General features: G+C 46.4%; 2 protein-coding genes across 31 annotated transcripts in view; one reads left to right on the top strand and one right to left on the bottom strand.

The window, feature by feature from the left end:
- The window catches only part of CYB561A3 (cytochrome b561 family member A3), a 235007-nt gene extending 222093 nt beyond the window's left edge, over positions 1-12914 (top strand). For all 22 annotated transcript variants that reach the window (XM_069623851.1, XM_069623862.1, XM_069623855.1 and 19 more), the window contains 3 exons: positions 7191-7345; positions 11406-11568; positions 12535-12914. In XM_069623851.1, the coding sequence (XP_069479952.1) occupies positions 7191-7345; positions 11406-11568; positions 12535-12564 (348 nt within the window). In that variant the 3' untranslated portion in view covers positions 12565-12914. The remainder of the gene's footprint in view (positions 1-7190; positions 7346-11405; positions 11569-12534) is intronic.
- Positions 12708-14245, bottom strand: part of TKFC (triokinase and FMN cyclase) — a 1395923-nt gene continuing 1394385 nt past the window's right edge. For all 9 annotated transcript variants that reach the window (XM_069623835.1, XM_069623836.1, XM_069623839.1 and 6 more), the window contains one exon: positions 12708-13263. In XM_069623835.1, the coding sequence (XP_069479936.1) occupies positions 13102-13263 (162 nt within the window). In that variant the 3' untranslated portion in view covers positions 12708-13101. The remainder of the gene's footprint in view (positions 13264-14245) is intronic.

The raw sequence follows: 14245 nt of genomic DNA, 5'->3' as shown, positions 1-14245 counted from the left end.
CAAGTGTTAGGGACAGAAGCAAGCATTTTGACACACAACGGTGGACTCTTCATTTCCTTGGACATTTTGACAGAATCTTTAGTTCCTTAATTGAGGCAGGGATAGGTTTCCTCTTTATTTTGATTAAATTCAAGTTTATGCAAACAATCATGCCACTTGTGTGTCAGTCTGCATTGGCACCCTTACAATGGTTATTCTATGTTTTGATGATACGCTTTGCTCAGTGAGAAGTGAAACATTCCTCTGTAACCGGTTATTGGGTTTTTCTGCTTTCAGTCCCTCCTTATAGCCTTTTTGTTTTTAACCCTTCTCTCCGTCCTCTGTGCAAGGTCAGTCTCAGTTTGCAACCACTTTCCTCTCACAGCTGCTTATCTCTTGCCATGTTTGTGTCTCAATTATCCTGCAACCATTTTCCTTCCTGAATTCTCTTTGCTGTTTTGGATGTTTCTTTTCTTTTTTGCCCTGCCTATCTTGCAACTTCTGTTGTCACACTTGGCTTACAATGTAAGCCTTGACCCTTGCCAGAAACCCTCTTCTTATAGTCTCCTGCACATATTCTGGTTCTCTTGAAGTAGATCACCCTCTCCTTCTTGCATCTCACTGTTCTCTCGTTCACTGCTAACTACTGCCCTCTTCTTAGCCCTTTTCTCATTTCGTTGGTGTCCTTTCACTGCAAATCTCTTTTCTTACTGTGACATGCTTCTTGCCATGCCCCTCTTCCTGGGAAGGTGCATTGATCTTGGCTTACAATCTTTAGCCTTTCGTAATTTGCTATACTGTTCGTGGGGTCCCAATATAGATTTTTATTATGGCTACTATAATCCTGCAGTATCCTAACTTCTCCAGCATTGAATCTTTCATAGATTCACATGCTTGTTTGAATATTCCCTGTCAGAGTGGGAATCATCTGTAACATTAAAGCAGTTTCATTTGAAATGAAGAAAAAACTGCAGTCACTTTAGTGTTCTCTGTATTCGCATAATGCATCTGAAACTCCCGCTTAAAGTGACATTTGTCTAATTTACTATTCATTTTATTTCAAAAGTATTATGAAGGGCATGGCTATAAGTGTAGCTTATTGTCTCAAAGTAAGCGTAGTCAAGTTGAAGCCTCGGGTACCACGGGGCATCGTCTACAAAAAGCCTGGTCTCCGAAAGAGCTTAGTCTATGAGAAAGGTGAGTCTACGAGAAAAGTTTATCCACGAGAGAGGCTCCTCTATGTTTTTGCCGGGAATGGAACCCTGGCCTCCCGCTTGGGAAGCTAGAATTCTACCACTGAACTACCAATGCCTGACGAGGCTTGTCTATGGAAGAGCTTCATCTGTGAGGGAGCCTCATCTATGAGGGAGCCTAGTCTACGAGAGAACCTTAACAACAGGAGGCTTGCCCATGAGAAAAGGCTTGCCTACGAGAGGGCCTCCTCGACAACAGGCTTTTCTATGAGACGGCTTCGTCCACAAGAAAGGCTTGTCAAATAGAGCCTCGCCAATAGGAACCTCATCAATGAGAGATCCTTGTCTACGAGATCCTCATCAATGAGAGCCGAGTATCTGCAATAAGAGAGGCTAGTCTACGAGAGGCCTAGTCTATGAGGGAGGCCTCATCCACGAGAGGACCTCACCTCGTCTATGAGGGAGCCTCATCAACAGGCTTGTCTACAGGAGGGCCTCGTCTACGAGAGAGGCTCCTCTACTAGAGAGCTCATCTGCGACAGGCTAGTGTACAAGGGAGCCTCGTCAGCGAGCGAGCCTCAAACACCATAAAGAGTCTACCAAAGGGCCACGACTACACAAGGCTTGTCAAAAAGAAATACTTGTCAATGACAAGCTCGTCTATGGGAGAGCTTAGTCTACAAGGGAGCCTTGTCTACAGGAGAGCCTGCTTTACGAAAGAACCTTGTCTACAAGGGGGGGCCTCTGCTGTGAGAGAGAGCCTCATCTACGATCGAGGCTCATCAACAAGAAATACTCGTCATTGACAGGCTTGCCTACGGAAGACCCACGCCTACATGAGAGAATTGTCTATGAGAAGGCTCATCAATGACAGGCTAGTTAACGAGTGAGCCTTGTCCATGAAAAGGCTAGTCAATGACAGGATTGTCTACAAGAGAGCCTTGTCAACGCCAATGCCCATCAACAACAGGCTTGTCAATGAAAGACTTGCCAATGATACTAGTCTGAGAGCCTAGTCTATGAAACAGCGTCATCTATAGGACAACCTCACCAGTGTTAGAGCCTCGTTTGCGAGAATGGCTCCTCAAAGGAGGAAGACTCTTACACAAATGCAGTGTCTACAAGTGTGCCTTGTCTACGAGTGCGCCCTGTCCTGTCAATAAGTGTGCCTGTTCTAAGAGTGCGCCTCGGCTGTGAGAGAGCATAGTCTACCAATAAGCCTCATCTACAAAATAGCATGTGCACATAGAGGGCCGTCTATGAGACAGCCTAGTCTATGAGGCAGGCTCATCAAGAAACAAGGATAGTCAATGAGACAGTTTATCTACTCGGAAGCCTCATCAGCCAATGAGCATAGTGTAAAAATAAAGCCTACGAGGGTACTTCAGGTACGGAAAGGGCTATTCAACGTCATGCTGGTCAACTAGAAACTGTGTCTACAAGGGAGCTTAGTCCATATGAGACCCTAAACTATAACCGGCCAATCAATTAAAATGCTTAAGAGTGGACTTTGTCTGCAAGAGGGTCTTGTCTACAAGAACTCCTAGTCCACAAGTCATCTTGTTCTACAAATGACCTCGTCAATAAAGGCCCTACTATCGTGCTTCATCTATGACCTGCTACCTCTTACACAGGATTTTCTGATAAAGGCTTGATTTTCTACAAGCTCCTCCACGCCGGTTTCCTCTCAAGGGCCTCAACTGCAATTGAAGCCTTGCATACAACAGTTTTGTCAATATCCATCCCTCTACAAAATCCCAAGCCTATAACGGACCTCTTCTACGATTTGGGAACCTTGCTGGTGAAGGGTATCGTCCAGGACAGCCCTCATCTATGAAAGACTTCTTCCATAAGACACCTCATCGTCAAAATCCTTTTGTACAGAAAAATGAGTTCCCCAAAGCTTCAGCTATAGAAGAAATTCATTACAAGGGCATTGTCTGTGACAAATTCACATGTAGAAGGCCTATGCAAGGTCCATTGGCACTCGGCAATGATACAGCCTTTTTATTTCTTTTGCCCTTGGCATACCACTTCTCAGATATCGGAAGGTGCTACTGCTCCACATACTGCTTTTGGTCATACTGGGTGTGGTTTACGTCTAATGTAAGACGTGTAAAGCGGGATCTCAGCCCTACGGATGTTCCCATATATTGTGGCTCTTCTCAGTCTACAGGAAAATCCAACAAGCTTCACTGTTGCCCATTGCCACACTTCCTTTTTTTGGCACCACAGAAGGAGGTTGCCTATCTTTGTTCCGACATCCAATAGAGACGATAAACGTCAGTCAACTCTGTGTTTTTCATACTAGCCCATGGCCGCACCTTCCAATTAGTGCTAAGGCTGCCAACAATTCTCCCTGCCGACAAGCCAGCAAACATCTTCAGGCGTTTCAACTAGTGATGTTAGTGCTCCTGCCCAAAGGAGCTGTAGAGCAAGTCCTTCATACTCTGGAACATCAGGGTGCCTACTTAGGATATTTCCTGGTCCAAGTAAAGTTGATTGGGTGGATACCCAGCCTCATGCCGGTGCTACCTCAACATTTTCCTCTGCTCACTATGATTCCAAAGGATTTCCGAAAAGAAAAGGGAGGTTTTCACCTACCTTGCCAAGGAATTCTTTTTCCATCATTCATGGACAAGTAGGGCACTTGCAGGTTCCCTTTCACCACTGTTGTTGCAAGTTCCTGCGTTGGTGGTGACAGGCTGCTGCTTTCAATTCAAGATCCCTATTGTATTTCCTTGGTTACGCCCTCCCAATAAATGCGATCTTCCTGGAAATGCAATTGGTCAAGGCCTCTTGCACCATGATCAATACCATTCTCGTCAAAACACAATGTCAGCAACCCATTCAGGGATGATGTCCGCTTCACATGCAACCTGTCAAGGAGTTCCCAGATGCCGACTTGCAGCGGATTACCATCCATTGGGACACATGGTTTCTCCCATGTCCATTTTACATTGTTCTTTCAGAAAGCTCAGGGAGCACCTTTCATCTCACACAAACCACCAGGTCACGGTTACATCCGATGCATCCAGGGAGGACTGGGGAGTCCACACCAGCAATCTTCACACCTCGGTCTTCGGTCAGAAGAACAAAAATCCTTCTACATCAACACCTTGGGAGTTGTGCGAGGTGTTCTGGCCACAGAAGCCATTCGCCCTCAGAAAGCCTTTCATGACTTTACAGACAACACAACCAGTATGTTCTATATCCGGAAATGGAGCAGTATCACATCAGCGATCCTGTCAGCAAAAGTGCAGCCACTCTAGAAATGGCATCCCTTCTCAGAAGATGTTACGGTCTTCTTTCCACCTACCAGGCATCCACAACTCTGGAGCCAACTCCCTCAGTGGGACCTCTGTACCTGCAGCTATCAAGTTAGAGGCAACTTGCCACCTGGGCAAATTCAAATTGTCTTGACTTTGCAAGTACATCCCCGGAACCAGGCACACTGGGTGCCGCCTTCATGATTACATGGGCAAACAAGTTCCTCTAATACTGATAGTCGTGTACGCTTTCATGCAATGGCGGTGTAGACTGACTCTGATGGCCCCTGCGTGGCTAAGTCAGTTTTAATATTAATTTCTCCTGGCTCTTTCATCAGCCCCACCAGTCCAGCTCCCGCAGGTTTTCAGCCTCCTTTCCGGGGACTAGGGAGAAGTCCGTCATCACAACACAGCTTCACTCCACCTTACAACCTGGATACTACTTCCTTACAGGTTGGCCAGGTATATATTCCCTATGACGGCAGAGACCTCTTGGGGAAAGCTCAAGCTCCCGCTGCCATTTCTTGCACGGCTATAAGTGGAACCGTTTCAGAGCTTGGTGTGCTACATATGTTCTCTTGGCTGCTGGTTCCCTCTTGACTCAATAAAACACTTCTTAATGGCCTAATTTGAATTTCTGCCAGTACTAGCACTGGCTCCTGCTTAACAAAACACAGCATGGGACATCCTTTTTCCATCTCTACATAAGACAGACATCAAATTCCTGTCATGCAAAACTGCTTTATTGGTCGCCATCTCTTTGGCCAGGAGGAGGGTGGTTGACATCCAGGCTTTATCCGTCTAGCCGCCTTGTCTTGTTTTCCACAAGTCTAAAGTCCTGTTGGTGTCAAACTCTACGTTTGGAACTACTGTACCCTCATAATTTTCCCTCGATTAACCCTTGGTAAGCACTATATTGCTATTTCAAGCCATTACGAAGCTCTTCACTGATGTTCGTGGCATTTAGACCCATACCCATCTGTCTGCAAAGGGCTGTGCAGGCCCTCCATCTCCCAATGGTTTGTCTGCCTGCATTTCCTTTTTTTTTCTTCACCCGGCCAACTGGCCTCTTACCAGTCGGCCTAACACATTTTCTACTAGAGCTGTCTGGTGTACCACAGCTCTCCTTTCCGATGGCCTGGTAATGGACATCTGCAGGGCAGCAAGATGGAGGTCCTTTCACCTTTCATCTGGTAACCTGCTACCAGAATCACCAGATCCCCAACACATTATGCCTAGCGGTGCCCAAATATTCCCTAAAAAGAGCCGGCGGTACCAGTTTCCCGGTTCTAGCCGCCCAATTTTGGAATACACTTCCACTAGACATCAAATCCACCCCTACCTTTCAACCATTCAGAACCCAGGTTATCACTTGGCTCCTGAATAAATAACTATCACCACCTCAGATCCTTCGGAATACCTCCTATTCATACCAGCACTCACCCTCCATTACCCTGCGCCTCTTGATACCAGTCTATTTAGCTTCCGCATATCTGTGTATTCAATGTATTGCATCATATCACAACTTCTGACTGCTATCTGTAACAATTTGTACCTTGTAAACTGTATTATTGCGGCACAATTGCTTCCAATGTGTATACCTTTGTTCTGTAACCATATCCTTGAGTGCCCATATACCCCTGGGTCTGGAGTGCTTTACAAATAAAATTAACAAAAAAAAAACACCTTAACCAGGTGCTGCTGTGTCGATATGACAGAGTTGTCCTGAGTCCAGCAGGCTGTCCTGCAACATCTGTTCACCTAAGGTGTGCTTTGTCCTGAAGGTGAGCCGTATCCTCATCCCAGTGGGGCATTCCATGCATGGAGATCTGGGTGTACCGCTACATAATCTATTAAACCAAGGATGTGAATCTATGAAAGATCCAATGCTGGTGAAGGTATAAGGTACTTACCTGTAACTCCTGTTCTCCAGCAATGGTATCTTTCATATTCACATGCGACCCGCCCTCATACCCCACATATGGCTCATCTTGACTCGTTTGGGCACTGCCACGTGCGTTATGAGAATCTGAAGATGCCCCCAAGGGTGGAGCTATAGGAAGCACTGCCTATTGGCTGAGGGGTAAATGACCCAAAACAACATTGAGCAAACACTAAAGTGACTGCAGTTTTTTCTTCATTTCAAATGAAACTGCTTTAATGTTACAGAAGATTCCCATTCTGACGGGTGAATATTCAAACAAGCATGCAAATCTATGAAAGATACCAATGCTGGAGAACAGGAGTTTACAGGTAAGTAATTTATACCTTTTTAAAGTATCATGGTTCGTGCTTGCCAATATCAGTTTTTTGTCTCCTGTCCTCCCACCATTATCCTTTTTTTTGTTGCAGTCTGTTACCTTTTAATTTGATTCTCTATTCTTGCACTCACTTGCACGGTTCCATGTGTTAATATCCTCGCAAAAATATTGCGATAAAAAATATTGCCATATTTTTGCAGCAATATTGACCCATGGACCCTGCGGGGGACACCCCCGCAACCCCTGCATTATTCTAAAATGTGCGGGGGACACCCCTGCAACCCCCGCTCCCACAAATTATCCCCCCCAAAAATATCGCCTATGGCGAGACAAACGGCCATATGTACTGCAATATTTTTGGTGGGGATATTTTGTAGGGCTACAACTTGCACATTACTACCAATGTTAGCATTTTCAGGCTTACTTACGTCTTACTTTTTGTTTCTTTTCTGTTTCTTTTCTGTCTTACCATTGGACTCTGCTTGCAGTGGATCTCCGGCTTCTGCACCTTCCTATTACCTTTGGCACCTGACTGGGTTCGCCATGCTTATAAGCCAATCCATGTGTGCTTTGGTTCGACCATCTTTGTCCTTTCTGTGGCAGCTTCAATTTCCGGCATAAATGAAAAGCTGTTTTTCAACCTGTAAGTACCACCCACTGTTGGAGGGTGAATGGAGTAGTCAATGGTGTGTGCATGTTCCTTAGTGGAAAAAGACTTTCAGTCGAGAGGTGTATGTCGGCCCTCTTCCCAAGTCAGCTTTACTCCAAGACCACCCTTCCCATCTTCATCTTTGAATTCTGATCCAGCCATATCTATCCAGCGTGTTTGCGAGGGGTTGTGATGGTGATGTTTTGGTTATTATCTGGCGTGAGCACAGCTTTATGGCTGGAGATGGGGAAGTCATGGTAAGTACTAGGACTGCATGCAAGACCATGGTTCCAAATTAAGATTCAGTCAGCAGGAAAAGAAACCAGCTCCTGGGTGTCGGGCAGGTAAATCTACCCAAATGTGTTCTAGATGTGTCCCAATTCCTCTTTATTGACATTCTTAAATACTCAAACGTAATGTTACATATGTATGTTTGTAAGGCACCAGTTGGCCTGGGGAGCCAAAAGTAGCACCTGGAAGCAAGGCTAGGCCAGAATCCGGAGCTAAACCGCTCCTACCAATTTAGAACCCTGAAGAGTAAGTTGAGGAAGAAACCTGGTTAGTTCTGGAAGTACGTGTGCAAGGGAGGTCAGGATTGGGGAATGGTAAACCACTCCTTATTATAGAAGTTCACCATAAGGCGGGTATTTTGATCACTCCTGATCAGATGACTCCAAGACAGTTGACTGTAACCCACAAACTGCATAAGGCACATGTATAGTAAGCTGTACAAAAGGCTGCAACTCGACACCAACTCCCAAAAGCAGATGGCAAGATCAGTATCATCTGACCCTTGTAAGGCACTTCTTTGTGCTCCTTACATGCTTCTCATTGGGATGCTCGACGGTGCAGCTGTCATTTGGAAACAACCCTTTTTGTCACTCCCCGTTAGTTGGGAAGCACTGATTGTTGCAGAGAAGCCTGAAAGATAGTTGTAAGTGTTCAAAAAGTGTAACTCAACCCAACTACCGACTAGAGAGATATGTATCAAGAGTCTCTGAATCTGGTTTTAGTACTCTATTGAAATCAACAGAAAGGCGAGCCACCAGAAATTAGAGCGTTAGGGATGGGCATGAACATACATCGATCCAACTTGGGTCCTTCCTCTCCTCTATTTCTCTCTCCACCTGTGGTGTTCCTCAGGGGTCTAACCTTTCCCCCTGGTTGTTCAATCAATACCTGGCACCTCTTGTCCACCGCATTGCTGCTGTCTGCTCCAAGTTCCAGTGCTATGCAGATGACACCTAGCTCGCCTTGAGGCTCCCCTTTGCCGCCTCTTCTCCTTCTCTCATCCCTGACTGTTTGCATTCCAGGAGTAGTGCGCCGCCAATGATCTCTACCTGAATGCCACTAAGACAGAGATCCTCCTCATCGGCACACGTGCACCCCTCTTTCCTGCCACTCTCTGGCCGGCCTCCCTTGGTCCTCTTCCTGCTCCCACCTATGAGGCTAAGAACCTCAGGGTTATCTTCGACTCCACACTCTCCTTCTCTCCTCACATTTCTGACGTCTCTTAGAAGTCAAACTACCAACTGCACCTCCTCAGAGGTATTCTTCCTTTCCTCTCCTTCCCCCAGAAGCTCTTCTCTACGTCCTCTGCAACTCATCCAGAACAGGACTGTGAGACGTGTCCTTGGCCACAAGCCCAGGGATAGTATCTCTCCAGCAATTAAATCCCTCCATTGGCTCCCAGTGGCTGCAAGGATCACATTCAAGACCCTTTGCATTGTCCACAAGGCCTTCTGGGGCCTAGGACCAAAATATCTCCATCTTTCTCTTCAGAAGTATCTTCCTTCTCAAGCTCTTTGCTCCTCCATCTCCAACTCCTTGAGGGTCAATCGCTTTTCTAAGCAACGAGTTGGGGACAGATTCTTCTCTCTTCGGCTGGCGCCTCCCTCTGGAACAGCCTCTCTAAAACTTGAGCAGAACCATGTCTAGTTCCGAAGCAGCTCAAGACTTTCCTCTTTGCTTCTGCCTTCTATCTTCCACTTCGCTGCTGATCTCCTGCCTGATTCTGCACTGGTTGCTTGGCTACCCTCTGAACCACGGGGACCAGGTCCCTGCCCTCCCAGTTGCGCACCTGCACTGCCTGCTGGCGACCCTGCACTTGGGGCTGTATCTGCAACCCTACAGTCCCCCTACCTGCACTTACTTAACACTTGTCTGCACTTAACCCCTGCACTGCCACCTGCTGGCCGCACTTCTTTTTTCTATGTCTGGATCCTATGCCCTGCACTTCTCCCCCCTGGCACTTTTCCCCTTCCCTCTCAATGTCACTTGGCCTAGTAAGATCATTGTCTTGTCCTCCCTTTGTTCCCCTCCCTTGCCTCGTCACGCCTTGAAACACTTGTGTATATGCCCGCTATAAATAAAATATAGCATATCATAGGAAGGGGTGCTAGCCAATCGGGAAGCTCGGAAGGTGGGCTGTATTCACTGGTATAAGCCTGTGTTCCGAGCAGTTTGAGTGCTACACGGCCTGCTTCCTGTTGCCCCTTCCCTCCACTGCCCCTTCGCATCCGCAAATGTAGCACATGGGTGCTAAGAGCATGTTTGAATTAAAGAAATCTTACAGGTACCCCTGACGCCGTCCTGCATTTCTAAAGTGCGTTTTGCTTGTTGATGATGTCATGGTCTTCAACAAGGAAAATTGACTTTACAAATGCAGCACCAGTCATTTTTTTAGTTTTTGTTTAATGCAAAATACCTTTAGGACCAACGTGGGTGCTAATGGTGATATGATCCTTGGCGGAAGGCTGACCAGGCTGGTAACAGCACCACTGACTGCATTAAGGGGCCTTCACTTTGCTCAGCACTTTAATTATGGTTGTCGACTGATGACAACAGGGCTGGCACGCTGCCTCAGATTAGATCATCTGAATTGTAATCGGTACACAACAGCAGGAATTAAAACTGGCCTTTATACTGTGGCTGCTTTAGTAGGCCCTGATCTTATAAATGGTGGGTTTCAGAAACAAGTAAAGCAATCTAAAATAATGTCTGTCTGCAGGTGACATCTACAGGGTCTACTTCAGGCCAATTGAGGGGATTGACAAGGCCTCCAGGTTCTGATGCTGAAGCAGATTTAATCAGTGAAGTACGGGAGGGTGGGTACATTTAGCCAGACAGGTGGAATTCCTGGAAGATTGTGCATCCTGGAGATGGGCATGCTAGTGGATGGTCAGAGTCCATCTTCCTGGCTATTAACATATAACCCCAGGCCTTGACTACCTTCTTGATGGGAAGAGGGGTTATTTTCATTATCCCAGTCCTATTCTGGTTGCCTCCCCTAGAGTGTTTCTTCTGAGGAGCTGTAATGTAGCCAGGCATGTAGTGTCTGTCTAGAGTGTAGTTTGGGACAAACGGTGGGGAAACCAGCACCACTCCCAAAGCTTACAGCACCAAGCTAACATCCCTCAGGCATGATCTGCACCCTCATCACCCATCCCCCACTAGTCCTTCCTTGTGTAACGACTGGTTAAAGCATTGTTTGAACTGCCCAGTCAGTTACTGGCACCTCTGCTGAAACAGACTCTGTTCTGTTCCTGACACTCACAGTCAGTGTAAGAAGTAACAAAGTAACTACTGGTTGCGGGGATATAAAAACGATCACATGTCTCTGGTTAGTTGGAAGAGAGCTGGGAGAAAGACTAGCAGTGGGGGAAAATGGGGGCCACCTTGAAGGCTGCAGCTATAACCAGGTGCAGTCAGGCCGTCGTACCCATTTATGGTCCCAAACAGTGAAACAAATAGAGCTGTCTCTCCTTGAAGCCCTGTTGTCCAAGTCCTCCTTCACAACGGTTTTACAGCTTACCCCAATCATCTTGTTCCATCTAGGAATAGAAATGTTAACGTAGTGACAAGTAACACCAACTGCACACCAAAGGGAATGAAAAGTATGAAAAGACAGAGACATAATGGCAATGTGCTGCGCCCTGGGTTTCGGGCCTCTTATTTCTCAGTGGGGGCTTAGTTTATTCCTGGGAGCGGGTCAATATGTATGCACAAACACAACTGTCCTTGTAAACAGTGCCCTTTCTTCCATGATCCACAGGAAGCAGAGCAATGTCACGGCAGCGTATTCGTCACTGCCCCCTGAAGCACTCTTTGCAAATAGCCTTGGGATGCTGGTTGGAGTTTTTGGTTTGCTGGTGCTCTGGATGCTATTACAGACGTCATGGCAGCGCCCAAATCAGTGGGTATCTGAAGCACGGCAGGTAAATCAACACACATTAACAGCTATGGGTGGTGGATGTGGTGCCCAGGAGAGTGTGTGCACATGGTGTCTAGGGAGATCTGCAGGGTATTAGGAGATCTGCAGGTATTTGGGTAAAGTCCACAGGTGTGTAGGTACTGTGGTGCAGAAGCTGCCAAGATGGTTCAGTAGAGCTTGAATGCAGAATGTGCTCTAGGTGGCCCACTTGTACGGAAGCACAGAAAATGCAGTCTGGCCTCTAATGCAGTAGGGGCACAGGGGGTGTAAGGTAGACCAGTGCAGTTGTGGAAGTGATTGGAGGGTCCCCAGTGGGTATCGAAAAAGCTCAGTGGCATGATGAAATTTAAGGGGTGCAGTAGACTTGCGAGAATAGGAGAAGCACAAAGTGCAAGAGTGGTACAGAGTGCAAAAGCCCAAATTATACTGAGGAGTAATAAGTGGTAGGCACAAAAGAAATGGCATGAGCACAAAGTGGACACTTCTCACACCCTCTGCCCCTCCTGCAGAGTTTGGATATGTGGACACAGTGTGCGAACAATACAGGAAGCACATCTGGCCCACAAATTGGGAGAGATGGGCTTCAAAAGAGAGACTGGGCATTGGATGCAATTGGGATAGTCGCAACAGCTCACAGGGCCCTTTAAGTGTCATGATGCTGGGGGTGGAAATTCTAGAATCTGGAATTAGTACACCACTCATGTTATATAACTGGTCAACCTATGATGCTAAGGGGGAGGTATTGTTAAATACAGACGCTTGTACAGAACTGTATACAAGAGCCTCAGATCCTGCAACCAAATTATGATGAAGGGTGAGATCAGTTTGGTTCAGCAGCTGCTACATACCTTGTGTGAATGCCATTGGAGTCTGTGGCTACTGAGGCTGCATGGTTGGGGTCCTATAAATGCCAAGGGACTAGGCTGGTTCCTGGAACAGGGCACTGATTTGTGATCTACATCCTTTACAGCCATTATTGGAGGCCGAGGACGGAGGATGACTGAGCAGAACATGAAGAGCAGCTGCATCCAGAAACCTGTGTCTTCCAATGTCTGTGTTGGATCCAGTTTCTTCTCCTCTGCCACTGCGACACCTGGATTACTGAATCACTGGAATGCCTGAAATGAGGGACAATGAGCCACATTATGTGAAATAAAGTATGATTTATTTGTGAGCTTTGGTACACTGGTGTGGGGTCTGCCATACAGACTCCTGTGCTTCATGCCTTCTTCCTCTGGACATGCCTGCTGACACAACACCCCTAAAACCAGATTGTAGATATTTTGGTCCATATGAATGACCTGTTGAAACAAATGATTCACAATTATATCATAAAAAGATTTAAGCGAATGTGGCCAACTCTGACATTTTCTTTATTCATACACAAGCACAGTTGATTCCTGTTGCTTTAACTGCTGTCCTTTCATGGCCTTTGTTTCCACTGTTTGAAGATACTTATTGAAGGGTTGGGGTGCCATATAGACTACATCAGGGATGGCCTTGGGAATGATTGAACTTGAGAAGCGACTTCTCAGGGTCACCACCCTGCTGTCTGCACAACTTTTAGGATGGATCGCAGAATGGCTGCTATGGCCACGGCTCCAGGGTCTGGTCTGGTTAGTCGTGATGAGCTAATGTAACTAGCCCGGCCAGCACCGGCTTCCATATCCTTTGTGGATTCTGCAGCTGCCTCGGCCCTCTGCAAGAAGGAAAACATGTCAGATCCCAGTCAAGACCAAGTGACATAACTAGAACTGATCATACCTTTGGCCATGAGTAGATGCCTATAGACCTCAACCTTGGTACAAGAGAAACACACAGATTAAACTGGGTCTGACCTCTGTAAGGCAGGCATGATATCAAACCGTGAAGACAGACACAAGTGATCACAGATCAAGGGATTTTTATTGAACTTCAAAGCGTTGGTTGAACGCCTATCTAAAACTAAATCTAAGGATGGGAGCAAGCTATGACCATCAAATAATAACGCAGTCTTAGCCAAGACTCTGTCAAAATAAAAGGGCCTATAGTAATCAACATATTGCCAATTCTTACTTCTGAATACAAAATAGTGTTGGACAATAGTGTATGCAAAAAGAAAAGTGTTCGAGAAATAATATGGCAGGATAGTAGAGCAGTTGACTTCCCTTTCCCATGTTTTCAGCACGGGGTAAGGCGGCACGTTCGAGCTTCGCACACACTCTGGCTTCTCTGCCATGAGGATACATTTCAAAGCATATGTATCAGGGCCTTCAGCCAAAGCTTCTTTTCCAATAACATTCTCTTACTGCAGAGGGCCTGTCTTAACAAACAAGCACCAAAGTTCCTTTCTTATCACAATTTCACATTCACAAGTTCTCGCTTTCAGTGTTCATCATAGTTCTCCCTCCTTCGTGCTCGGACTCCCTTTTTACCACAATGTTCACAATTGGTCTCCCTCGATCATGCTCAGACCATGGATCACCCTCGTTCGGGCTCGGACTATGTAATCTCACTTTCTATGTTTTCCTCTTGATATCAAAAATCGAAGACTTTCGAGTGTGTGATGGGTTTTGCTTAAACCGTCGCAGGACCACTTCGATTCACTTCACACAATGTTCTTACTTTTGCTTCTACCACTTCTTGGCTGGATACCTTACAGAGACCTTCGATTGAGCACCCACATGGTGCCAGACCACTCT

Source organism: Ambystoma mexicanum, chromosome 11 (genome assembly GCF_040938575.1).
Source record: "Ambystoma mexicanum isolate Mex_15411 chromosome 11, UKY_AmexF1_1, whole genome shotgun sequence".
NCBI lineage: Eukaryota > Metazoa > Chordata > Amphibia > Caudata > Ambystomatidae > Ambystoma > Ambystoma mexicanum.
The sequence above is the reverse complement of the archived record's forward strand: the minus strand, read 5'-3'. Positions and strand labels throughout refer to the sequence as shown.